Source organism: Mus musculus, chromosome 14 (assembly GCF_000001635.26).
Source record: "Mus musculus strain C57BL/6J chromosome 14, GRCm38.p6 C57BL/6J".
NCBI classification, from domain to species: domain Eukaryota; kingdom Metazoa; phylum Chordata; class Mammalia; order Rodentia; family Muridae; genus Mus; species Mus musculus.
The window spans coordinates 65,606,396-65,632,292 of NC_000080.6; the positions used below are offsets into that span (position 1 = coordinate 65,606,396).

Consider the following 25,897-nt stretch of genomic DNA (forward strand, 5'->3'; position numbering starts at 1 on the left):
GCAGACGCGTGAGGTGTCAGCCCTTTAAGCTTTGGCACGTATGTGGCTCTGCACTGGAATCTTCTATGGTGTGTGAGCTGGCTCCAGAAGGCAGCAGAATCTGTGTTAGAAGAAGCAAGACTGAAGAGGTGGTGGGATCGTGTATGTGTGCGCGCATGATGTTTGAGAGACCCACATCTGGAGCCCAGTGATGTACTCTGGGACTTCTGCGTAGGCTGCTACCCTGGGTTCCCACTGAAATGCCTCATTAATTCATCAAAGAACAGGACCTTCTTAGGCCACACTAAGCCTCATACCCTCTTTACAGGAGCTCGGAGTAGCACCTCTTGGGACCGGCTATTCCAGTTCATTCCAAGGCGTTTCCCCTGGTAAACAGCAAACAAGCACTGGGTTAGGATAATTTCTAGCACTTTTGCCTCAGAAACCAATCCATTAGCTCCTTCTATCCAGGCAGCACCAAGAAGGTATATTTATAAACCTAAAGTACAGCTTTCCTTGAGTTTATGGCTCCGGCCAGCCTTTCATCTCATAATCAAGTCATCATGTAAGCAAATGACTGCTGCAGACTTCAAAGATCTACTGCTCCTGATTTTGATTTTTGTCTTGCTTAAGGAAGTAACTGCTAATGTCAGTGAAGAAGCATAAGGCAGGGGTGGTTTCCCCAATTTAATCTCCAAGAAGCATTCTATCTATCTATCTATCTATCTATCTATCTATCTATCTATCTATCTATCTATCTTCCTACCTATCCATCCATCCATCTGCATCCTGACCACAGGTAATTTCCCCTCTCTCCTCTCCTACCAGTCTCTCTTCCATATCCCCCTAACTCCCACCCCATCCACCCTTCCTTTGTTCCTCTATAGAAAAGGGCAGGCCTTCCATGGATATCAGCCAGCCATGGTATATCAACTTGCAGTAAGATTAGGCACCTCTTCTCCTATTAATGATAGACAAGGCAACCCAGTAGGAGGAAAGGCAAGCAGCAGAGTCAGAGACAACCCCTTGTTAGGAGTCCCACAAGAAGATCAAGCTACACAAATGTAACATATGGGCAGAGGGCATAGGTCAGCCCATGCAGGCTCCCTGGTTGGTATTTCAGTCTCTGTGAGCCTCTTTGAGTCCAGGTTAGTTTTCTTGTGGTATCCTTGACCCCTCTGGATCCTGCAATCTTTATTAATTCTGTGTGTGTGTGTGTGTGTGTGTGTGGTATTTCTGAGAACATGCAAATAGAAGTTTGTACCTAGAGAGTGATGTTGAAACCAGATGCACGGTGGTTAACATTGATTCTCAACTTGACAAGACCCAGAATCACCTAGGAGACCAGCCTATGAGCATGTCTATGAGGGAGTTCCTGTAGTGGGCTAATTGGGGTGGGAAGTCCCATTCTGAATGTGGGTGGCACCATTCCCTAGGTTGGGGTCCTGGACTGAATAAAATGGCAAAAGTGAGCTGTGCCCCGGTATACATTACTCCTTGCTTCCTGACCACAGATACAATAAGATCATGTGCCTTGCACAGATAATACAAAAGTCACTGATATAAAGCGCAACCAGTACAAGGACCTGAGAATTAGGTCCTAAATTGGGACAACCCCCCAGAGCTGCTTCCAAACGTGCTAACAGACAGGTGGAAATGACTGGGGTGTTCTGAGGCATTTTGATTGTGTGCATTGGCAAAGCAGAGGCAAAGATCCTTGGCCCACCCTCAACCTGTAATTCTGTATATTCTGTTTATCCCTAGCTGACTGCGATCTGTTTAAAGAACCTGTTAGGAAAAGACGCAGGTTGCATCGAGACCGGCAATTCCAGGCCTTTCCTTCTGCAGAGCAAAGTGCTCTTAAGGAATGTGAGTGTTGTGAAATGCTGGTATGGCCCATGGGATAGCATGACTCTGTCTGTTAGGAACGTGTGAAGATGCTCAGAGGGAAAGATGTTCAATTCTGAAGGCCAGGAGACATCTCTGCATGTATTTGCTCCATAGAGTCTCTACAGACTTCTGTAATTTGGCTGTTCATCTCCAGGCTGCTCTGAGGAGGAGGGGTGTTATCAAAATAGCCTTTTCCTAATGAAAAGACGACAGATGTTTAGCTAGGTGCCTTGGTGGGTGTTTATACAGCATCTGCAGAAGGGAATGATCTAGAAGGGCTAAAGTCCATGGCAGCACATAAGTTCTGTGGTAAGCGGGCACAGCATGCGCTGGTCTGTAGACGTGGTCAGCTCTGACACAGTGAGTGCCTAGCTCCAGTGGAGGACACCTTGTTCTCTGATTTAATTAGCTTCTCCTTCCACTGAGCTATCCCCCTTCCATGCAGTATTCGGCGGCTTCCTTTGGAGAGTTGGTACTTTTACTCTACCAGGTACGTCCCAGACACTCCATTTCTGTTGATTCCAGATGAAAAACTGGAGTGTCGGACCAGGAGGGTCTTGAGCAACACTTATCAGAAATTGATTCAGTCTGTCTTCCTGGATGACAGCATTCCCAGCGGACTCAAGTATCTCATGTAAGTCTTGGATCTGCACCTTCCTATCTGATGCTACCCTCCTTCCCCAAGAAAAACCAAAAGTGCTTTTAATTAGAAGTAGCATAGAACAATAGGAGGAAAAATCCCTATGGCTGCAGGCTTTCTTTTTAAAACATTGATAGTAGCCATTTGTTGTGTGGTCACTGTTGACAGCTTCTCTACTGTACACTTTACAAACCCACAGTTTCATTTCATCCTCTTAATGCCCCTATAAAGTAGGAGCTAGTGGGATTGTCCCATTTATACTGAAACTGATGCTCAGGGAGGCCAAGTCATCGAGCCAAGTCACACTGTGGATAAGTGGAAAGGCTCCAAACCCAGCCAAACCATGTATTACTGAGTTCATGAACTGTTTATCCTAAAGCCCCTGGGAAAGTCAAGGATGTTGTTGACTTAGCTCATGGCACTCTGGAATGCTCCCCGGACTTCTGCATGAGTTTTGTTAGAGACAAGAATATGCAGCTTCCATGGAGCACAAACATGTCTATGTGAACAGTACAATGTTTATGGAGAACTATCTTTTTTTTTTTTTTTTTTTTTGGCTTTTCGAGACAGGGTTTCTCTGTGTAGCCAGGCTGTCCTGGAACTCACTCCGTAGACCAGGCTGGCCTTGAACTCAGAAATCCACCTGCCTCTGCCTCCCAAGTGCTGGGATTAAAGGCGTGCGCCACCACTGCCCGGCTTATGGAGAACTATCTTTACCAAGCATTTTTAATCTAGTTCCATTTGCTTCCCCATCCCAGGTTCGTGTAGTAAACAGGGACGAATGCTCCCCCTTGTTCAGATAAAGGAAGGGTATAGCAAGTTACCCAGGACTAGAGCTTGGTTTCTTTGCATTCTGTTCTGGTGTGCTCTGTCTCATAGTTAATGTATATTTTGGAATGGATGCAGAAACCGGCTTCTTGCCTTGATTGAAAAATCCCCACTGGAGCCAGTCTATGTGGGGTTCTTGGGAATCACTGGAGCTGGCAAGAGCTCTCTGATCAATGCCCTCATCCGGCAAGCAATGTTTCTGCCTGTGTCTGGAGAAAGTGTTTGCACATCATGCATCGTACAAGTGAGCTCTGGCTGCTGTGAGCAGTATGAGGCCAAAATTCACCTTCTGTCCGATCAGGTATGCTGGCCCTCTCTCCTGCTTTCCCTTCTTGTCTTTTCTATCTTCTTTCTCTTGCTCTTCCCTCTTTTCCTTTCTTCCCTGAATTTTTCCTCATTGAGCCACCATAGATTGCAATCACATTCATTGTAAGTACAGCACAGAGGTTGGGGAGATGGCTTAGTTGGTAAAGTGCTTACATAGGCTTAAGTTTGGACCTCCAGCATCCATGGGGGTTGGGGAGAAACATGTGTGTCTGTAATCCCAGCACCGGGGAGACAGAGATACTCATTGGCAGGCCAGCCTAGCAGAATCGGTGAGATTCAGTGAGAGACCCTGTCTCAGTCAATTAATCAAATAATGTGGAGATATGATTGAGGAAAACATCTGATATCAACCCCTGCCTTAACACACATGTGGGCAAACATGTACACATATGCACAGATAACTATAGCATATTTGTATAATGAAACACAATGACATGAGAATATTCTGTAGAGTGAGATGGAGCTTCTTCTGGCTTTGGCCCTGAGGCAAGTCCTAATGAGACCCTTGGGCCAGCCATTCCTCTCTTTAAGCCTCTGCTTTCCCCTTACTCTAGTTTCCTTTCTGTTGCTGTGACAAACATCAAGATGAAGGCTAACTGAGGGATGGAAAGGGTTTATTTCCTTGCTTTACTTCCAGGTCACAGTCTGTCATTGAGGGAAGTCAGGGCAGGAACTCCAAGGCAGAAACCTGTTGGCTCGCTCCCTGGCTGGCCCAGGCTCATCCTCAACTTGATTTTTATGTAGTTCAGGACCACTTGCCCCGAAATGGCATCACACACCATAGGCTTAACCCTCTTCCATCAGTTGAGAAAATCAAAACAGTCCCTCACAGACATGACCACAGACCAACAGTTCCTCAGGTGAAGCTCTTTGTCTTGGGTGTCTCCAGCTGGTGACGAAGCCAACCAGGACACTCATTTACAGGACAAGAGATTTGGGGTAGCTGGTTTAGGTTTCTGCTTGCAACCTCCGGCCCTCCTTGGCGTTCTGTGCTCCATTCTCTCTTGTTACCATTCCCTCTGTCTATCACTCTGTCACAAGCATTGTGGTCCTCCTTGCTCTGCCTTGGCAGGAGTGGAAGGCAGAACTGAAGGACTTGACTAAGCTCCTGCACAGAGCAGAGCAGTCTGGGGAAGAGGAGGCAGACTTGTGGGACAGGGATGATGCAACGGAAGAAGCTGCCCAGAAGCTACGGATGCTCTATGGCCATGGGGCAGAAAGGAGGCACTACGAGGAGTTGCTAAGGCTGAAGCCCAGAGGGAGGATTCCCAACTCGAGAACCATCACTCTAAAGGCAGAGGAGGTAACGTCAAGATGTCTTTTTCTTTTTCATACATCTTATGTATAACACTTGAATCTATCCAGGGGAGTTGTCCAAGGTACAGTGAGTGGTTTTTTTTTTTTTTTTTTTTTTGGCGGGGGGAGTAAACTGGTACCCAAATCCACCATTATCCACCATCCAAGGTATCTTTCATTGTTTATGCCTACAGATGGTAACCTTTGATTTCCAAATGGAGATTTTATGCTTAGAAAATACTACAGTCAGTTGAGAATGAATTTGGGATGGCTTTGAATGAAAATGAATATATGTGTATTTATTATATTATACATACCCATTATGTATTACATTACATATTATCTATTATATTATATAATATAGTAACTATATAAAGGCTTAAGTCTGTGAAATTTACTCGTTTTTCTCATAAGAGACATTGGGGATACTAGGGTCTTAGATTGATTTTGTGACTCAGCCATGTGAAATTCAACATCTCTGTGGTGTCCTTGGCCGTCCGTGGTGCTTGTTGCCTCTTAGTCATAGGGTTGCTGCTGAAGTGCCAGACATTCCAGTGGAAAGAAGTAGAGAAGTAGATGAATGCTGGCACCAAACGTATCTCTCCTTCCAGGAAGTGTAGACATCCCCAGAAACACCCTAGATAAACCTGTGTGGATGTCATTGTTCAGAGCCGGGCTAAGTAGCTCTTCTTAGCTGCTTCTTAGCCCGACTTGTCCTGAGCGACTTAGAGCATCCTCACTACCTAGCTCCCTAAACAGATGGACATTCAGCTGCTATGAATGAAGACCGGGATGCTCCTCCTACCTTTAAAATTGGCATAGATTTTAAGCACTTTTTTTAGAAAAAGAAACTTCATTCTTTCTTGCTTTCTTTCTGGAACATTCTGCAGACATTGATCGACAGTGATCATTGTACATTCCAGCCTTTCTGCTCTCTGAGGTGTCTCAGTCGAGAATTACTCTCTCATTGCTGGCATGAATGGGTCATTGTTCCCAGTGTGTCTAAGCGGGAACAGGAGGATGGAAATTATGCCCTCTCCCACTTACTGTTGAAATGTTCTGGAAACCCTACATATCAAATTATATATATATATACATATACATATATATATATATTTGGAAGTTTTAAAAACTAAAACCCTTTTAAAAGATCAATTTTCTGATCAATTTTTAATTTGGAAAATATGATTATGTCGTGATTGACTTTCTATAATTATCCACAAGGTTTCCAGTAATTAAATTCTTTACAGTTGCCTTTTGCCATGTGGAAAAAATATGCTCTAGGCAACATTTAGGAAAAAAAAATCACATTAATTTTAGAAGCAAATGGGACTTAGGAGATAAATTTAGTATCCTGTAATTTTTTTGGACTCCTCTTCCAAGCTGAGTTGGCTTGCAACATCTGAAAGCTAGGGAGCTTTCTAGTATTCCAAGCTGTCGTGAACTCACTGTGTAGCCAAAGATGGTCTTGAACACCAGATTCTTCTGTCTCCATCTCCTGAGTGGTAGGATTATAAACAGGTCCCAGTTTATGCAGTAGTGCAACCAAACCCAGGGCTGAGTGCATGCTAAGTAAGCACTCTATCAGCTCTATACTTCTAGCCCCACTGAGTTCTAAATATTTATTAATGTGTGTTTCTGTGTTTGTGTGTGTGAGTGTGCATATGTGTGAGTCTGTACACCCATGGAGTCTGGAAAAGGGATTCCTTTAAGCAGGAGTTATAGGCGGCTGTGAGCTGCCCAGTGTGCATGCTGGATCTGAACTCTGGGCATTTTGATTGAGCAGCAAGTGCTCTTATCCACTTAGACATCTCTCTAGCCTGGACTAAGTTAAGGAGCTTGAACTTGCAGGTCTCTAGAGCCTCTCCAGGCTCTCAATGTCTAGGTCCTTGCAGAGACCCTCCAGGCTTCCTGATATCTCTTGTCTAAGGACTTCCCACCATCCCTCAGCGTTCCTTCAAGGACTCTGCATCACAGTCAGCCCAGGATAAAGAGCTGTCAGCATGATTGGTATGTACAACCTGTCCTTCCTCTGCAGGCAGGAGAGCTATCTGTCAAACTGGACCCCTACATCAGGACCAGGAGGAGAGACTGGGATGGAGAATCAGCAGAGACACAAATCTGGCCCTTGATCAAATATGTGGAAGTGATTCTTCCCAAATCTGCACTGATCCCAGAAGGGGTTGTCCTGGTAGACATTCCAGGCACAGGAGACTTCAACAGCAAGAGGGATAAAATGTGGAAAAAGGTGATTCTTCTTCATGGGGCTCATCCCTCATCCCTCTACTCCTCCATCCCTTCAAAGCAGCAAGTTGGGATTTTGTGAGCTTGATGACATTTTACTCCCTCATATTCTGTGTTCAGGTGTTAAACAGGGCAGGGGCTGTACACTGATGTCCACAGAAACTGGGGAAGAGGAATCAGCAGAGGGAGGTTGTGTAGCTGGGACCAGTGTATATGATGTACGAGAAGAACAGCCACAGAGAGGTCAAAGGGAAACAGAGGAGAGGGATACGGTGGCCGTGAGCACCAAGGAGACTGAATTAGCAAGTTTTCTGTTGTCGTAATAGAATGTCCTGACAAAAAGAGGGATTCGTTTTGGTCTACAGTTCCAGAGGGGATACAGTCCATCATGATGGAGAAAGCATGGCGTCGGGAGCATGGGCCTGCCGAGCAGTCAGCAAGCTCGGTGATCACATTTCATCCTCACATGGGAAAGAGACAGAGACAGACAGATATACGGACATGTTTGTGGGGGGAGGGTGAGAGAGAGAGAGAGAGGGAGAGAGAGAAACAGCAAGAAACAGAAACAGACACACACACACATGAGAGATAAACACACACAGAGAGAAATATCAGACACACACACACACACACACACACGCACACACACACACACACACACACGCACACACACACAGGCAGGGGGAATACTAATGAGACCAGAAAGTGGGGCTGGATTGTCAGAAATGTCTCATAGCTTTCCCAACACCACCAGCAACGCCAGGAACCAAATGTTCCCACCTGAGTTTGAGCAGAGCATTTCCCATTCAAACCATAGCAGAGGCCAAGGGTGCAAGGCACAGAGAAGTCAGTCATTGAAGAGCCTGCACAGGGCTCTGCATCTCTACAGGTAGGGAAGGATGATGTTCCTCGGGACCAGAGGGAAAGGTCATGGGATGTGTGCAGGAGGGAAGAGCTGAAGGGAAACCTAGAGCTGTTCGGCTTCATCCTGCTGCTTCTGGGAAACGGGAAGGAATAGAAGGACCAGGCTGTTCTTGGAAGAAGGGGCAGGTGTGGTAGGAACACAGGTTCCCGCTGGATGGGGACGGGGATGGACGACCAGTGTCATCACTGATTACTAGTAGCATAGCAACCATTATAAAGACGTCTTGCCACTCTGCCTATGTAGTCATTCACACTAAGGCCTTGTCTGCCTTGACAGCTGAAACAGTGAATGTTCAGAGAAGGAAAGTCACTTGTCCAAGGCCAGCAAGTGACAGAGATTCACTGATTCACTGATAATCAGGTTATTAACTGATCCACAGGGCTCCTGCCTCTGCCCCCACCCATTTTTCTCCTCCTTTAGGCCATCCACATCCTTTGCCCTGGTCAATGGCTTGGGACTGGCCATGTGAACTTTAGTTTTTTCAGGTCTTCAACCCTACCTTGGCTAGGTTTAAGCCAAGCAGTGTGACAGCTGGAGAGGGGCCCCACCCCTGGGTGGAACAAGGCTACAGCTAGTGTTTGATGTACTGGGCAGCTTATCAAAGCCAGCGGATCTGGCCTGGGTCGTGCTCTGAGGAGGTTGGCTACAGGGACAAGCTAGTTCCCAGAGTGCTTTGCCTGGCCTCACTCCCCTGCATTCCTGAGGATTTTCTTGACAGCCTCTCACAGGAAGTAACCAAAAACATCCTCTTCAGAGGAAGAACAGTTTTTAAGGACAAGGCTCCTTGCCACCAACTCTGCTGTCCCTAAAAAGATGACAATAATTTAGACGTCCTGGCTTTGCTACCTAGATGTTGTTGCATGACTTTGGGCATTGTTACCTAACCCTTGGATGCTCATTGTCATCTTTGGGAGGGATGAGGGTGGGGTTGGCAGACTGCCACCTCATCTCTTCTCTGAGGTCTGGTTGACTTTTTTTTTTCCTGTGACTTTTACTACAAAAAGATCCTGGTAGTCAGGGCCTTAGTATGGGGTCTGACATTTAAGCACCACAACTTTTTAGGACTGATACCATTTCCCCTCTTACTGCATGTTTATTGAGTGCCTGTAGCTTGCTTAGACATGGAGAGGCAAGGGTGAAAGAGGCCTATTCTCAAGCAGCTCCCACACTGATGGGCTACAGCCTTCCATACCAGAGAACGTGCATTATCCACCATGGACACTGAAGAGTCCCAGGAGTCTCTAAGTTGACTCTGATTTGGGAATGGGTAAGGTGGGGGAAGGCTGCAAGCAGTTTTATGTTGTTGTCTAAATATTGGTCCATTGCAAATAGATGAGGATCAGAGTCCAAGCATGTGTGGCTCTGGGTGTCTCCCTTGTTTCTCGGGGACTGGCGAGTTCTTCTCTTTAGAGGGTTTTGTCTAACCCACGGGACACATTCTTTAAACCACAATCTGTGGAATAAAAAGCTTGGGGTCAGAGAGAGGTGGGGAGGCACACGCAAATGATGTCATCAGATTGTCCCCTCCTGGTGTGGCCAGAGCACTTCTGTGTCTAAAATCAAGCACACGGCATCCCTTCCAAGGCATTTGCCATGAGCTAGAGTCTGAGTTAAGAGAAGATACTCAGCTCTACCTTCTCACAAAGGCAGCTGAGAGAGGACTGCCCTGCAGCAGTGAGGGACAGCACACTGGGGCCACAGCAGGCAAGTTAGGAAATTGGCCTAAACACAAATTCTGCCACTCATCAGCTATTAGCCTTGAGGAAAACTAATATGAAACTCACTGCCATTATTAACTCAAGGTTCCTCAACTTTGTAACATTTGAGGCCAGACAATTCTTTGTTATAGGAAGGTCTTCTGGGCATTGTAAGCTGTTTAGCCTCTGGCTGTCAGTATTTCAAGTTGTAACAATTAAAAATATCTTCAGAGAGGCTGGAGAGATGACTCAGGAGCTAAGTGCACTTGCTGGTGCTCTAGCAAAGGACCAGAGTTCAACTGTCAGCATCCACGGTCATTGGGCTCACAACTGTCTGTAAGCCCAGCTCCAGAGTATTGGGCACTCTCTTCTTGCCTCTGTAGATACACATACATACATCACACACAGACACAGATACACACAGACACACACCCATGCATTTATGCATGTACTTGCATGCATGCACATAAACACACATATGTGCACAACAAACAACATTCTTTTTTAAAAAATCTTCAGCTATTTCCAAGTATCCTCTGGGGTATAGGATCTTCACTAGTTAACATAATTGGTCCTAACCAGAACAATGAGAGCATTTTCAGGTGACAAATCAGCCACACCTTTATGTGCAACGTACTGTGTTGAAAAACTGAAAATCAACTTGTCTTTTGAGTCAGATCAGCATTTCACAAATTCAGAGGTAAGACAGACAATATATCAGGAAGCATGTCACAGGGCCATGCATAATTGTCACACAGAAGATGAACATTTAATAAAGAAGTGTTGATGCTATGAATGTCATGTTCAATGGCCTTGGTAATGTGAATTATAGATTATCTAGCTTCTTTTTAGGCAACCAAAGATAGTTTTTGAAAAACCCTCTCCTAGAGGGTAACTGAGGTGACTCACATGACTGATGGGTCTGGGCCTGGATGGCTGAGTTGTATGTAGAACTCTGTCAATCATTCTGCAGGAAGCCAGGAGTCCTGGTGGGCCAAGAGATTGAGATTCTGTGGATTCAAAGGTGAAAGGCTCAGAGAGAGAGCCCTTCCCTCTAGGTAGCAGAACTGCCCTGAGCAGTCAGAAAGGAGCTGTAGTGGGGAATTGATCTGTGTAGGTGTCCAGAAGAGGTGCTCATCTGTGGTAACTCAGTAAAGAGCCTTGACAGACAAATAGAGACCAAGCTAAGTGTGTGGCTGGTGCACACACGGGGGTCCATGAGCCACTTTGTTGGTTGGTGCAGAGTGGAGTGGGAGCTCTGAGTGAGAGGCAGGAGTGAGGGAGGAAAAGTGAGAGATCCATCTTTGAACCAGTCTCTATAACTGAGATGCCGGTCACATTCTGACCCTTGCTGTGGGCGTGTCCTGCAGACCATTGACAAGTGTTCCGTGATCTGGGTGATCAGCGACATCGAGCGAGTTTCTGGAGGAAAGACCCATGAAGACCTTCTGAGCGAGAGCATCAAAGCCTGCCAGCGTGGCTTCTGCAGGGACATCGCCCTGGTGGTCACCAAAACAGACAAACTCCACTTGCAGGAATATCTCAGGTATAGCAATAAGCTTGTAAGGTTTTGCAGGGCTAGCCAGCCTGGGGACTTTCTTTCCTGGGTTCTGGCTATGAAAGTGACCCAGGCTTTGTCAAGTGACTGTGAGGGATGAAAAAGAAGTCTGTGCGACATGTTGAGATGTCAAGATGCCTGGGTGGGTTGGCTCAAGAGTCGGAACCATGTAACATTCCGAGGACAGTTCTTTGCTAAACCACTATTTTCTATGCACCGGAGGCACAATATAGAAATAATGCTTCCTGTCCCCAGAAACATGGAAATGTAGGTTTCCTGCCACCAGGAGGAATATACCATAAAACTATCCAGCCATACCTGGATGTCCACACCATAAAAGCCTGATGGAGCTTCCAAAAGTTCCAGGTTTTACTTCAGTATTGTTTACTTTAAAGATTTTTTTTAACTCAAAACTTGAAAAATGTGGGTGAAAGGTATTAGGGTGCCAGGTTAATGACTAAGGATGAGAGGTGTAGATTAGAGAGCTTGGGACTGAAAGCTTGATGTAAATTAGTCGGTGTCCTGCGCCCGCCCCCCTCCCCCGCCCCCATTACTAGGGAGAGGTAGAACTTGTCTTTCGCACTGGGATCTCTCCGAGAGTGAAAAATGAACCAGCAGAACAAATGGCAAACAGGCAGTGCTGAGCACACAGCAGGAGGTCACATGATACAATGTCCTTGTCACTGGGTCACTGATGACTCTCTGCCATCATCCTGGGAGCTTGTCCCCTGCATGTTCCTCCCAGGCTCACCAAAACCCAAGCCTGACTGCCTTCTCTAGGACTTCTTTTTCTCTCATGGTCTAGGTCAGAACTCTAGCTTCATCGCTCACCAGCTACGACGGTCTGTCCTGCCCCACTCCCGATTACAGAATAGCTGAAGCTCACCTTTTTCCAATGGCAACACTAAAACCAGACATCTTGAAGTCTGCTGGGCACTGAGGTTCTCCTCGTTGCTGAGAGCACCGCGTAAAGGAGGGCTAAAGGCTAGAGAGGGACAAGCCCAGTGCCACATGAACTCAGACTGAGAGGGCCACCCTCTGCCTGGGACAGAGAGTGATGTTACGCTTCTGAGTGCAAAATATGGGGTACCATTGAGAAATAAAGGCTTCCGATCCAAGACACTAGAAGAGGATAAGGAGAGGGGAGGAAGGGCGAGAGAGAGTGTTGAGTCAGAGGAGTAGACAAAGGCTAAGGGGGCATGTCTGTTTATGCTGCTTTCAGGCAAAGATATAAATTTGCTAGAACACAAAATAAAAGTTTAGTCATTATGACATTTTCTTGTTTCATTTTAGGGAAAGAAAGATGGGAAATGTAAGTATGGACCAATCATTTTAAAACAGATTATTTAGTGGGTACATATGTTGCATGTGTATGTATGTGTGTATGTTGCATGTATATGTATGTGTGTATGTTGCGTGTGTCTCTGTGTGTGTGTGTGTGTGTGTGTGTGTGTGTGTGTGTGTGTGTTTGTGCGTGCATGCTATATAAGTTTGGATACCTGTGGAGGCCAGGAGAAGGCATTGGATCCCTGGAGCTGGAATTACAGGCTGATATGGTCCACAGAAGAGGATGCTGGGAACCAAATTCAGGTCATCTGAAATAGCAAAAGGTGCCTTCCACCACTGAGCTGTCTCTCCAGCGTCTGGACCAGTATTTTTTTAATAGTGCCTTTGTGTCTGGTGGTACATAATCCTGTAAAGCAACACTTGAGCTTCTGGGTGTACTTGTCCTTGCACCACTGCTGATGACCCTAGCCTTTAGCTGCGTTGTTCTCTTTCTTAATCTAGCAAGCTATTCAGAGTCAGAGAGAAGCTGTTCTGCAAAGAAATGAAATAATCAAACTACAAAGGAAGAGAATGCTCAAGGAGAAATTGAAGGTGAGTTTGCGGGTTTGCTGCGGGTTCTTTCGCTTCTCAGTCCCCGGATACAGAGAGACAGATGTGTATTTGGTCCTTTGTGATACTAAGGTTAAGAGCTTTGGAGTAGGCATTTCCCACTTAAGTTAGTCCTACTGCTTGATGACTTCTGCGAACCTTAGTTAGAATACCTCTTTGTACCTCTACTTTCTTGTTTGTAAAATAGTGCCATCTCCCTCATGATTAATAGATTGAGTAAATGAGGGTACTGTTTCCTGGGAACGTCAGAGTTGACTACAGTGTGTGTGTGTGTGTGTGTGTGTGCACTCGCAATTGTGCTTCCCAAGGGTACTCTATAGGAACGAGTATCTAAGTCCCACCAGCAGCAGGGAGAAATGATACTAGGGAAAAGTTTGGGGGAAATTCCCGGCTTCTTGGGAATAATTGAAAACAAAACAACAAAGCTAGGCTGGAAAGATGGGTTAGTTATAAAATGACTGCTCTGCAAGCACGAGGAAGGACCTGTGTGTGGATCCCTGACATCCATATAAAAGCAGATGTGGCTGCACACAGCTGTAGGCTGCAAACAGAGCTGTGTGAGCCAAGATAGGCAGGCCCCAGGGGCTTGCTGGCCAGTGAGTCTAGCAGAGACAATAATCTCCAGGTTCAGTGAGAAACTGTCACAAGAAATAAAGTGGAGAGTAAGAGAGAAGAAAGTCATGTTGACCTCCAGCTCAATATGTGTATGCATTGGGGAGCATGCCTCCCATATGCATGAATATACTCCATACACATATGTGTGCCAGGAGAACACACACACACACACACACACACACACACGCAAACAACCCCAAAAGTCTTTAGGGCTGGTGTACATGGAGCACATGCAAGAATATAATGGCAACAGGTGGCCATGCCTGACAAATTACAAAGTAAGGCTGGGGGTGCACTAGTTATCCTGTGGGAACCTTAGTGTTTTCTTCAGTTATTTTTATGACTTTATCAATAAAGTAGTCCAAACATAGCCTTACCCTAATAGTCTCATGGGGGCTGTACAACAGAAACCTATTTAGAAATGAGATCTAACCATGAAGGCATAAATAACATGCTAGAGGACCTATACTACCACACATGTTAGGGGTTTGCCCAAATGAATTCTTCAGTTCCAGGCTCAAGGGCAACATCTGGCTTCTGTCCAGGTTAGCCAATAGCTTTTCATATTTTAACCTCCATTACATGGAAGCTGAAATTGTATGTTGTACCATGTAGAACCAGAGGTGCCAAAGCTCTGGGTGATCAGGCCTCCTGCATGAGGGAAAGTCCGCTGCTGAGCAATCGGAGCCAGTTTCCATGAGGCGACAACTCAGCAAAGCTGTTGTCCAATCTCTCGAATTGTTCTTGCTGACAGAGAGAAACACGAATTTTATGAGGTTCTAATCAGATTATCTTGGGAACTGGGAAGGCATAGTATTTCAGTGCTCAGTTCACTATGTTTACTGCTAATAAATGTAGCAAATTGATTTGCATGAGTTGGGATCTGGGCTGCAATGTGCCAGTGTGCAGTTTTCTGCAGTTCTTGGCATGCAAACACTTTTGATTTTGCAACCCATGCAGATCCCAGCTAAGGGCTAAGTGTTGGACCAATTTGCTAGCCACGTTGAACCTCCATTGGTTAAAATCTTCATTCATAAGGACTCCACCCTCAGGGCTTAATCACGTCACAATAATCCCACCTCCTAAACCATTAATTACTTCAGAGAATCTGATACCAAACTTATACTTCAGTTTTAAGTCTCCAGGCTCTTTTGTAAACAAAAGAATCTTTTTAGTGTTAAATGAGAACATAGTCTGCTTAGAGACTTTGAAATTAAAGCTGAACCAGTAAAATTCTTATAAACCGCCTTCAAGAACACATTAAAAAAAATCAGCCACCAAACAAAGCCCCTTCATCCCTGAGACTCAGGGATGGGTCACATATGTAAATCAATATTGTAGTTTATCACCTAAGAGACTCAAGGACAAATACCACATGGTCATCTCATCAGACACAGAAAAATTCTTTAACAAAATCCAACATGTCTTCATGATAAAATCCTAGAGAATCTAGTGTAACAGGTATATATCTCAGCATTAAAAATAAATTACTCTGGGCTGGAGAGATGGCTCAGTGGTTAAGAGCACAGACTGCTCTTCTGAAGGTCCTGAGTTCAAATCCTAGCAACCACATGGTGGCTCACAACCATCCGTAATGAGATCTGATGCCCTCTTCTGGTGTGTCTGAAGCCAGCTACAGTGTTCTTAGATATAATAATAATAAATAAATCTTTAAAATGAGTTAAAATGAGTATGATTATTCAGTAAGGAACTTTTGTGGGTCTGGAAGGAGTTAGGAGTTGTGGGTATATAGGATCATCACACACAGAGTGAAATTCTCAAAGAATTTGTTTAAAAAAAAGCTGTTTTAAAAAGAAACTTTAACTTTTATAGGATATGAGGAAAGTTTGTTTTTTATAGGACATTTCTTTGCCAGCCTTTGTGCTGGGAAATGTTTTAAAACCAGTTGTTTAGAACAAAACAAAACAGTAGCACCTCACCCTTCTGATTTGCACTATGTACTCTGTGGGGGTGCTCTGAGCACCTCCAGCATCTTAAGTGTATCTGCCCACCCCACTCAGGCAGAGGCGGGAAGGCACATGACAGCCAGCGCTCAGGAGCGGGAATCTGGTGGTTCCAGTGACCACTGCCAACAATACATACTTTTGTGCTTTCAGCGTTAGGTTCTGGGTCTTTGCCCAGGGCCTCACACATGCTAAAGCCACACTCCACTGCTGAGCTCCACCCCCAATCCCACGTTACTTATGAACATTCATTTTTTTCTAAACAGGATCCTCTTCTGCGTGCTTACATTTGAGTAATTTTTGCTATGCGTTTCCTGCTATAATTGAAACCTTAATTTCACAGTTAAGAGAATATTGTCCAGAGATCAGTTTCTTTGTGACCTTGCTAATAGTGGACAGCTGGCAACACTTAACAATAGAAATAATTTTGACTGGGGAGGTGGCTTACTTGGTAAAGTCCTTACTATGCAAATAGGAGGTCCTGGCTTCAGATCCCCCAGCACCCACATAAAAAGCTGAGAGTGATAGTGGGTGCCTGAAATCCTGGCCTGAGGCACGCTGCCAACCACTATACCCAAATCTGTGCACTTCGGGTTCAGACTTCGATAGTAATCCTAATCCTGATCGTAATCCTAACAATGGGGAAAGTAATTAAGGAACATATTTAACGTCGACCCCTGACCTCGACATGCATGTGTTTGTGCACAAGTGCGTGTACACACACGCACGCACGCACACACACACACACACACACACACACACACACACACACACACACACACACACACTTCATATCTGCTCCCTAAGGCACTCAGTGAGTTTGCTGAGAGTTCCCTTGGGGCTTCTGTGGTGCTTCTTTGCCCACACTTGACCTATTCTGCTCTCTACATGTCTCCCCTGCTGCAGAGAAAACTGCCAGCTGACTCCAAGGTTCTGGAAGCCTCAGATCTGGTGTACACGGTCAGTGCCCATGAGTACTGGCAGCGGACCATCCTGACTGAGGAAGAAAGTGGTAATTTCTATTTTTTAACCTCAAACACTAACATCTGAAAGAATAGGCTTGGCGCTCTAAGCACCCTGCTCTAGAAATTCTCTTGCCGTAGCAAAGTTTTATTCCCACTTAACTACAGTGTTTATACCTATGAGCATGTATTTTGTGCTGCGTGTCTGTGTGCACATATAATCACTTTTTTCCTCCTTGCATTGTGTGTCTGAGACCAAAATTTTTCTCTCATCCAAATTTTACCAGAGTTAGTAAGAGTAAAAGTCAAGGCATTGGGTTGTCATTTCCTTGGTGTGTGGCTTGTGATTCTTCAGTACCCAGCTATTAGCATCAGGCATCGTTAACAGATGTATATCACATGTGTTTCTGGGAGGCGGAGAAAATAGAAGGCCATGGTTCCTTTCTCTGAATATTTTTGAGTCTAAATGAAGAGCCAATAATCCCCATGTGCAAAGATGAAAGGGAAAACCAGACTGAGAGTGTCTTGGCCCTGAGCACAAAGGAAAGCTGAGAATCTTGAGACCCATGCGTATCTGAGTGCTCTTGGTAACTAGATGAGGGTTTAAGTTGGGTTTTAGCCTAAGACTAACAGGGACTATGGCTGCACAGGTCTTAACAGATGTACATATGGGTGAATGAATGATGCTTAAAGCAGAAGTACAACAAGTTCCCCAACTCAGGGCAACTGTTTCATTGACTTCCTTTATGAATTCTATTGTGACAAATGTTTCGATATTATTTGTGCTGGTTTTGAATTGCAGAGATCCCCAAGTTAAGAGAATATATTAGGAAAAGGATCTTGGACAAGAAGAGGAGGCTGGTGACCAAGTACGTCACAGAAGCCTTTGGCCTATTGCTTCTCACAGACACGTTAAACACGGAGGAAAGCCTGCTGGTAAGGAAGGCCCCCTGGGTTGTCTCATACTCTGCCTGTGAAACTGTTAGTTAGGAAGGCCCCAGTGTTGTCTCACACTCTGCCTGTGCAGGTGTAAAGTTAGAAAGGCCCTAGGTTTGTCTCACTCTGCTTGATCAGAGTGTAAGTTAGGAAGGCTCCTGGGTTGTCTCACACTCTGCCTGTGCAACTGTAAGTTAGGAAGGCCCCAGGGTTGTCTCACACTCTGCCTGAGCAGGATTATGTTAGGAAGGCCCCAGGGTTGTCTCACACTCTGCCTGTGCAGGGTGTAAGTTAGGAAGGCCCCAGGGTCGTCTCACACTCTGCCTGAGCAGGAGTAAGTTAGGAAGGCCCCAGGGTTGTCTCACACTCTGCCTGAGCAGGAGAAAGTTAGGAAGCCCCCAGGGTTGTCTCACACTCTGCCTGAGCAGGGTGTAAGTTAGGAAGGTCCCAGGGTCGTCTCACACTCTGCCTGAGCAGAGTAAGTTGGGAAGGGCCCTGCATTGTCTCACACTCTGCCTGGGCAGGTGTAAGGAAGGGAGGCCCCAGGGTAGTCTCACACTCTGCCTGAGCAGTAGTATGTTAGTAGGTCCCCAGGGTTATCTCATACTCTGCCTGTAAAACTGTAAGTTAGGAAGGCCCCTGGGTTGTCTCTCACTCTGCCTGTGCAGGTGTAAGTTAGGAAGGCCCCAGGGTTGTCTAATACTCTGCCTGATTAGAGTATGATTTAGGAAGGTCTCTGGGTTGTCTCAGACTCTGCCTGTACAACTGTAAGTTTGGAAGGCCCCAGGGTTGTCTCACACTCTGCCTGAGCAGGAGTAAGTTAGGAAGGTCCCAGTGTTGTCTCAAACAAAACATGAGCAGAGTATGAGTTAGAAAGTCCCCTGGGTTGTCTCAGAGTCTGCCTGTGCAACTGTAAGTTAGGAAGACCCCTGGGTTGTCTCTCACTCTGCCTGTGCAGGTGTAAGTTAGGAAGGCCCAGGGTTGTCTAATACTCTGCCTGATTAGAGTATGATTTAGGAAGGTCTCTGGGTTGTCTCAGACTCTGCCTGTGCAACTGAAAGTTTGGAAGGCCCCAGGGTTGTCTCACACTCTGCCTGAGCAGGAGTAAGTTAGGAAGGCCCCAGGGTTGTCTCACACTCTGCCTGATCAGGAGTAAGATAGGAAGGCCCCAGGGTTGTCTCACACTTTGCCTGAGCAGGAGTAAGGTAGGAAGGCCCCTGGGTTGTCTCTCACTCTGCCTGTGCAGGTGTAAGTTAGGAAGGCCCAGGGTTGTCTAATACTCTGCCTGATTAGAGTATGATTTAGGAAGGTCTCTGGGTTGTCTCAGACTCTGCCTGTGCAACTGAAAGTTTGGAAGGCCCCAGGGTTGTCTCACACTCTGCCTGAGCAGGAGTAAGGTAGGAAGGCCCCTGGGTTGTCTCTCACTCTGCCTGTGCAGGTGTAAGTTAGGAAGGCCCAGGGTTGTCTAATACTCTGCCTGATTAGAGTATGATTTAGGAAGGTCTCTGGGTTGTCTCAGAATCTGCCTGTACAACTGTAAGTTAGGAAGGCCCAGGGTTGTCTCACACTCTGCCTGAGCAGGAGTAAGTTAGGAAGGTCCCAGTGTTGTCTCAAACGAAACATGAGCAGAGTGTAAGTTAGAAAGTCCCCTGGGTTGTCTCAGAGTCTGCCTGTGCAACTGTAAGTTAGGAAGACCCCTGGGTTGTCTCTCACTCTGCCTGTGCAGGTGTAAGTTAGGAAGGCCCAGGGTTGTCTAATACTCTGCCTGATTAGAGTATAAGTTAGGAAGGCCCCTGGGTTGTCTCACACTATGCCTGTGCAGGAGTAAGTTAGGAAGCCCCCAGGGGTGTCTAATACTCTGCCTGATTAGAGTATTATTTAGGAAGGCCCCTGGGTTGTCTCACACTATGCCTGTGCAGGTGTAAGTTTGGAAGCCCCCAGGGTTATCTAATACTCTGCCTGGGCAGAGTATAAGTTAGGAAGGCCCCTGGGTTGTCTCACAGTCTTCCTGTGCAACTGTAATTTAGGAAGGCCCCAGGGTTGTCTCACACTCTGCATATGCAGGTGTAAGTTAGGAATGCCTCAGGGTTGTCTCACACTCTGCCTGAGCAGGAGTAAGTTAATAAGGCCTCAGGGTTTTCTCACACTCTGCCTGACCAGAGTGTAAGTAGGAAGTCCCTGGGTTGTCTCACAGTCTGCCTGTGCAACTGTAAGTTATGAAGGCCCCAAGGTTGTCTCACACTCTGCCTGAGCAAGTGTAATTTTGGAAGGTCCCTGGGTTGTCTCACACTCTGCCTGAGATGGAGTAAGTTAGGAAGATCCCAGGGGTGTCTCATACTCTGCCTGTCCAGTTGGAAGGAAGGAAGGCCCCAGGTTTGTCTCAAACTCTGCCTGAGAAGCGTGTAAGTTAGGAAGGCCCCTGGGTTGTCTCACAGTCTGCCTGTGCACTGTAAGTTAGGAAGGCCCCAGGGTTGTCTCACACTCTGCCTGAGCAGGGTGTAAGTTAGGAAGGCCCCTGGTTTGTTTCACAGTCTGCCTGTGCTACTGTAAATTAGGAAGGCCCCAGGGTTGTCTCACAATCTGCCTGTTTATATATTAGGACCGCCAGAGGGTTATCTCACACTCTGTCTGAGCAGAGTGTAAGTTAAGAAGGCCCCTGGGTTATCTCACAGTCTGCCTGTGCAATTGTAAGTTAGGAAGACCCCAGGGTTTTCTCACACTTTGCCTGAGCAGGATTAAGGTACGAAGGCCCCTGGGTTGTCTCACACTTTGCCGGAGCAGGAGTACTTTAGGAAGGCTTCTGGGTTGTCTCACACTTTGCGCGAGCAGGAATAAGTTACAGAGGCCCCTGGGTTGTCTCACACTCTGCCTGAACAGGAGTTAATTTGGAAAGCCCCAGGGTTGTCTCACACTCTGCCTGAACAGGAGTTAATTTGGAAAGCCCCTGGGTTGTCTCACACTCTGCCTGTGCAACTGTAAGTTAGGAAGACCTCTGGGTTGTCTCTCACTCTGCCTGTTCAGGTGTAAGTTAGAAGGCCCCTGGGTTGTCTCATATTCTGCCTGAGCAGAAAATAAGTTAGGAGGGCCTGTGGGTTGTCTCACACTCTGCCTGAGCAGGAGTAACTTAGGAAGGCCCCAGGGTTGTCTCACACTCTGCCTGTGCAGGTGTAAGTTAGGAAGGCCCCAAGTTTGTCTAATATTCTGCCTGATCACATTATAATTTAGGAAGGCCCCTGGGTTGTCTCACACTCTGCATGTGCAGGTGTAAGTTAGGAAGGCCCCAGGTTTGTCTCACATTCTGTACAAGTCGGAGGAAGTTAGGAAGGACATAGGGTTGTCTCACACTCTGCCTGAGCAGGAGTAAGTTAGGAAGGCCCCTGGGTTGTCTCAAACTCTGCCTGAGCAGGAGAAAGGAAGGCCACAGCATTTTCTCACACTCTGCCTTTGCAATTGTAAGTTAGGAAAGGCAGACTTGTCTCACACTCTTCTTGAAGAGAGTATAAGTTAGGAAGGCCCCTATGTTGCCTCACAATCTGATTGAGCAGGATTAAGTTAGGAAGGTCCCAGGGTTGTCTCACACTCTGCCTGAGCAGGAGTAAGTTAAGATGGCCCCAGGGTTTTCTCACACTCTGCCTGAGCAGAGTGTAAGTTAGGAAGGCCCCAGGGTTGTCTCACACTCTGCCTGAGCAGAGTGTAAGTTAGGAAGGGCCCAGGGTTGTCTCACACTCTGCCTGAGCAGAGTGTAAGTTAGGAAGGCCCCAGGGTTGTCTCATACTCTGCCTGAGCAGGAGTAAGTTAAGATGGCCCCAGGGTTGTCTCACACTCTGCCTGAGCAGAGTGTAAGTTAGGAAGGCCCCAGGGTTGTCTCACACTCTGCCTAAGCAGGAGTAAGTTAGGAAGGTCCCAGGGTTGTCTAATACTCTGCCTGAGCAGAGTGTAAGTTAGGAAGGCCCCAGGGTTGTCTCACACTCTGCCTAAGCAGGAGTAAGTTAGGAAGGTCCCAGGGTTGTCTAATTCTCTGCCTGAGCAGAGTGTAAGTTAGGAAGGCCCCAGGGTTGTCTCACAATCTGCCTGTTATGTATTATGAGGGCCCCAGAGTTGTCTCACACTGTCTGAGCAGAGTGTAAGTTAGGAAGGTCCCTGGGTTGTCTCACAGTCTGCTTGTCTAACTATAAGTTAGGAAGGCCCCTGGGTTGTCTCACACTCTGCTTCTGCAACTGTAAGTTAGGAAGGCCCCAGGGTTATATCACACTCTTTCTGAGCAAGAGAAAGTTAGGAAGGTTCCAAGGTTGTCTCACACTCTGCCTGAGCAGGAGTAAGTTAGCAGGGCCACAGGGTGACCCATCCAGCAGGTCCAGTTATTCGAGGGTCTTGAGGGGACCTTCTCCTAAGAACCAAATGGGGGGATAGAGAGAGACGAGGACCAAGTGTAAGAAAGACACATTCTGAGTGGCATCAAGGTCCCAACTGTATTCAGCAAGGCTCAAGGCTTAAATGCACAAGCAAAAGGGGAAGTACTTCTCACCAGGAGGAATGGGGCAGCAGAAATGCACCTCATCAGGAGGGATGTGTCAGCAGAAAAGGAAGTACTTCTCAGCAGGAGGGAATGGGCAGTGGAATAAGAGGAAGTACTTCTCAGCAGGAGGGATGGGGCAGTGGAAATTTTTCTTTTGGCGACTACACGGGGAAGCAGGAACCAGCGTACATCTTGAGGTCAGGACATCTGGCGCTGACTTAGGGCTGGAACAGTCTGTGGTTGTTCTCTGAGCGGTGCATATGTGGCCCGCTTTTGACCCCCCTTTCTTCTCAGGGGGAGAGGCCCAATTCAGAGATCAGGACAATAGTGTTTTCTTAACAGCTCCCAACAACAGGGTTGTCTCACACTCTGCCTTTGCAACCCTAAGTTAGGAAGGCCCCTGCGTTGTCTCACACACTGCCTGTGCAGGTGTAAGTTATAATGGCCAGTGGGTTGTCAAATACTCTGCCTGAGCAGAGTATAAGTTAGGAAGACCCCTGGGTTGTCTCACGTTCTGCCCATGCAGTTGTGAGTTAGGAAGGCCCCAGGGTTTTCTAACACTCTGCCTGTTCAACTGTAAGTTTGGAAGGACCCTAGGTTGTCTAATACTGTGCCTGAGCAGAGTATAAGTTAGGAACACCCCTGCATTATCTCACAATCTGCTTGAGCAGGAGTAACTTAGGAAGGCCCCTGTGTTATCTCATACTCTGCCTGTGCAGGTGTGAGTTAGGAAGGCCCCAGGGTTGTCTCACACTCTGCCTGTGCAACTGTAAGGTAGGAAGGCCCCAGGGTTGTTTCATACTCTGCCTGAGCAGGAGTAAGTTAGGAATGACTCTGGGTTGTCTCAAACTCTGCCTGAGCAGGAGTAAGTTAGGAAAGACCCAGGGTTGTCTCACACTCTGCCTGAGTAGGAGTAATTTAGGAAGGTCCCTGGGTTGTTTCACACTCTGCCTGTGCAGGTGTTAAGAAGCCCCCTGGGTTTTCTCACAGTCTGCCTGTGCAACTGTAAGTTAGGAAGGTCCCTGGGTTGTCTCACACTATGCATGTGCAGGAGTAAGTTAGGAAGACCCCAGGGTTTTCACACACTCTGCCTGTGCAGGTGTAAGTTAGGAAGGCCCCAGGGTTGTCTAATACTCTTCCTGATCAGAGTATAAGTTAGGAAGGCCCCTGAGCTGTCTCACACTATGCCTGTGTAGGAGTAAGTTAGGAAGGCCCCAGGTTTGTCTTACACTCTGCCTGTGCAGGTGTAAATTATGAAGGCCCCAGCATTGTCTTATTCTCTGCCTGAGCAGAGTATAAGTTAGGAAGGCCCCAGGTTTTCTCACACTCTGCCTGTTCAACTGTAAGTTAGGAAGGACCCTAGGTTGTCTAATAATCTGCCTGAGCAGAGTATAAGTTAGGAATGTCCCTGTGTTGTCTCATACTCTGCTTGAGCAGGAGTAAGTTAGGAAGGCCCCAAGGTTGTCTCACACTCTGCCTGAGCAGGAGTAAGTTAGGAAGGCCCCTTGGTTGTCTCACACTCTGCCTGAGCAGGAGTAAGTTAGAAAGGCCCCAAGGTTGTCTCACACTCTGCCTGAGCAGGAGTAAGTTAGGAAGGCCCAGGGTTGTCTCACACTCTGCCTGAGCAGGAGTAAGTTAAGAAGGCCCCAGGGTTTTCTCACACTCTGCCTGAGCAGAATATAATTTAGGAAGGCCCCTGGGTTGTCTCACACTCTGCCTATGCAACTGTAAGCTAGGAAGGCCCCGGGGTTGTCTCACACTCTGCCTGAGCAGGAGTAAATTAGGAAGGTCCCAGGGTTTTCTCATACTCTGCCTGAGCAGATTATAAGTTAGGAAGGCCCCTGGGTTGTCTCACTCTCTACCTGTGCATGTTTAAATTAGAAAGGCCCTTAGGTTGTCTACTACTTTGCCTGAGCAGAGTATAAATTAGGAAGGCCCCTGGGTTGTATGCAGTTGTGAGTTAGGAAGGTCCCAGGGTTTTCTCACACTCTGCCTGTTCAACTGTAAGTTAGGAAGGACCCTAGGTTGTCTAATACTCTGCCTGCGCAGAGTATAAGTTAGGAACACCCCAGCATTGTCTCACACTCTGCTTGAGCAGGAGTAAGTTAGGAAGGCCCCAGGGTTGTCTCACACTCTGCCTGATCAGGAATATGTTACATAGGCCCCTGGGTTGTCTCACACTCTACCTGAGCAGGATTAAGTTAGGAAGGCCCCAGGGTTGTCTCATACTCTACCTGAGCAGATCGTAAGTTAGGAAAACTTCTGGGTTGTCTCACAGTCTACCTGTGCAACTGTAAGTTAGGAAGGCCCCAGGGTTTTCTCACAATCTGCCTGTTTAGGTATTAGGACGGCCCCAGGGTTGTATCACCCTCTGTCTGAGGGAGTGTAAATTAGGAAGGTCCCTGGGTTGTCTCATAGTCTGCCTGTGCAACTGTAATTTAGGAAGTCCCCAGGGTTGTCTCACACTTTGCCTATGCAGGTGTAAGTTAATAAGGCCCCTGGGTTGTCTCACACTCTGTCTGAGCCGAGTGTAAGTTAGGAAGGCCCCAGGGTTGTCTCATACTCTGCCTGTGCAGGTGTAAGTAAGGATATATATATATTTTTTCTTTTTATGTCAAAAGAAGATATAAAGCCTTTAGTGTCTAGGAGGAGAAAATGACAACAAAAAGATGAAAAACATAACATTTAGGTAAAAGAGAAAGGAAGATTACTTTACCTGGACAGAGGTATTGAAAGGCAAAGGTGACAATACTTGGCATTTCTCCTGAGTCTTGAAAAAGATGGGATGTGTTTAAATAATGACTGGGTAGCTTGACTTATAGACAATCTAGTGGGCTACAGACAAGCCTTTGTTGTCTCAGAGATGGTCCTTAAAGTCTAACAGATGCCTTCATCTGTCCATGGACTCCCTTTGTGTCCTGGTCCATTGTAAAGTCAATGTTCCAATGCAAGGGAAAGAAGGGGACTTTGGAGGTCAGAGAGATTGTGAGGACACACAGGCAGATAACAGCTACTGATCCACTCCAGATGAGGGCTGCTAGGCAGGTACCCTGGCACTCGAACGCACATAAGGGTCCCATAAAGTTGGGCACAGGCACATATGTAGACTGGCTCTCAGACCACATGGAGGTAGGCCAGCTGATAAACACAGGCTGACAAAGGGAAAGATTTGGGAGTCTGATCTCAAGGTCATATTCATATAGAGCCACACAGAAGACAAATTCTGCCCCAAATAATTATATTACCAACTATATATGTCTTAGGGTCGCCAGACATCCAGGTATCAGGCATTTTGTGCTGACTCTTTGCCCCCTGGATGTCTGTGTTTTATCTAATTCATCCATGTTAGTGCCATGTTATGTAAACCTTAGCTGGCTTAATTGGCTTCTTTCCCCAAGTTGCTCTCAGAATCTCAGTCTGTATTGATTACTTTCCTTGTTGCTGTTACAAAATACCCAGCAGGGAAAACAACAAAACCCAAAAACCTTAAGGCAGGGAGGTTTATTCTGGCTCCCTGTTCAGGGCATACACTCTCCATGGTGGTGGGCTACTTGCAGCTGAGCTTGCTCATATTTGGGGGGTCAAATAGGTAACAGAGACCTTTGAGTAGATGGGAGGCTGTCC

The 25,897-nt window shown here is 46.6% G+C and overlaps 1 protein-coding gene and 1 long non-coding RNA gene across 7 annotated transcripts in view; one reads left to right on the forward strand and one right to left on the reverse strand.

Annotated features, from left to right (window-relative positions):
- The window catches only part of Nuggc (nuclear GTPase, germinal center associated), a 54,946-nt gene that overhangs the window by 12,897 nt on the left and 16,152 nt on the right, over positions 1-25,897 (forward strand). For 4 of the 6 annotated variants that reach the window (XM_006518301.2, XM_006518302.1, XM_030247571.1 and 1 more), the window contains exons 3-12: positions 1,744-1,848; positions 2,395-2,503; positions 3,416-3,638; positions 4,737-4,967; positions 6,999-7,208; positions 11,197-11,372; positions 12,678-12,696; positions 13,173-13,262; positions 16,766-16,871; positions 17,624-17,757. In XM_006518301.2, the coding sequence (XP_006518364.1) occupies positions 1,744-1,848; positions 2,395-2,503; positions 3,416-3,638; positions 4,737-4,967; positions 6,999-7,208; positions 11,197-11,372; positions 12,678-12,696; positions 13,173-13,262; positions 16,766-16,871; positions 17,624-17,757 (1,403 nt within the window). Of the gene's footprint in view, positions 1-307; positions 369-1,743; positions 1,849-2,394; positions 2,504-3,415; positions 3,639-4,736; positions 4,968-6,998; positions 7,209-11,196; positions 11,687-12,677; positions 12,697-13,172; positions 13,263-16,765; positions 16,872-17,623; positions 17,758-25,897 lie in introns of those variants that run through there. The other 2 variants (NM_001195674.2, XM_017315736.1) reach the window with 2 other exon arrangements.
- On the reverse strand, positions 9,191-12,911 carry Gm30245. The gene is made up of 4 exons (XR_383514.1): positions 12,884-12,911; positions 12,271-12,506; positions 10,736-10,812; positions 9,191-9,582 (listed from the first exon to the last, which is right to left on the reverse strand). It is a non-coding gene; the product is annotated as a predicted gene, 30245 (long non-coding RNA).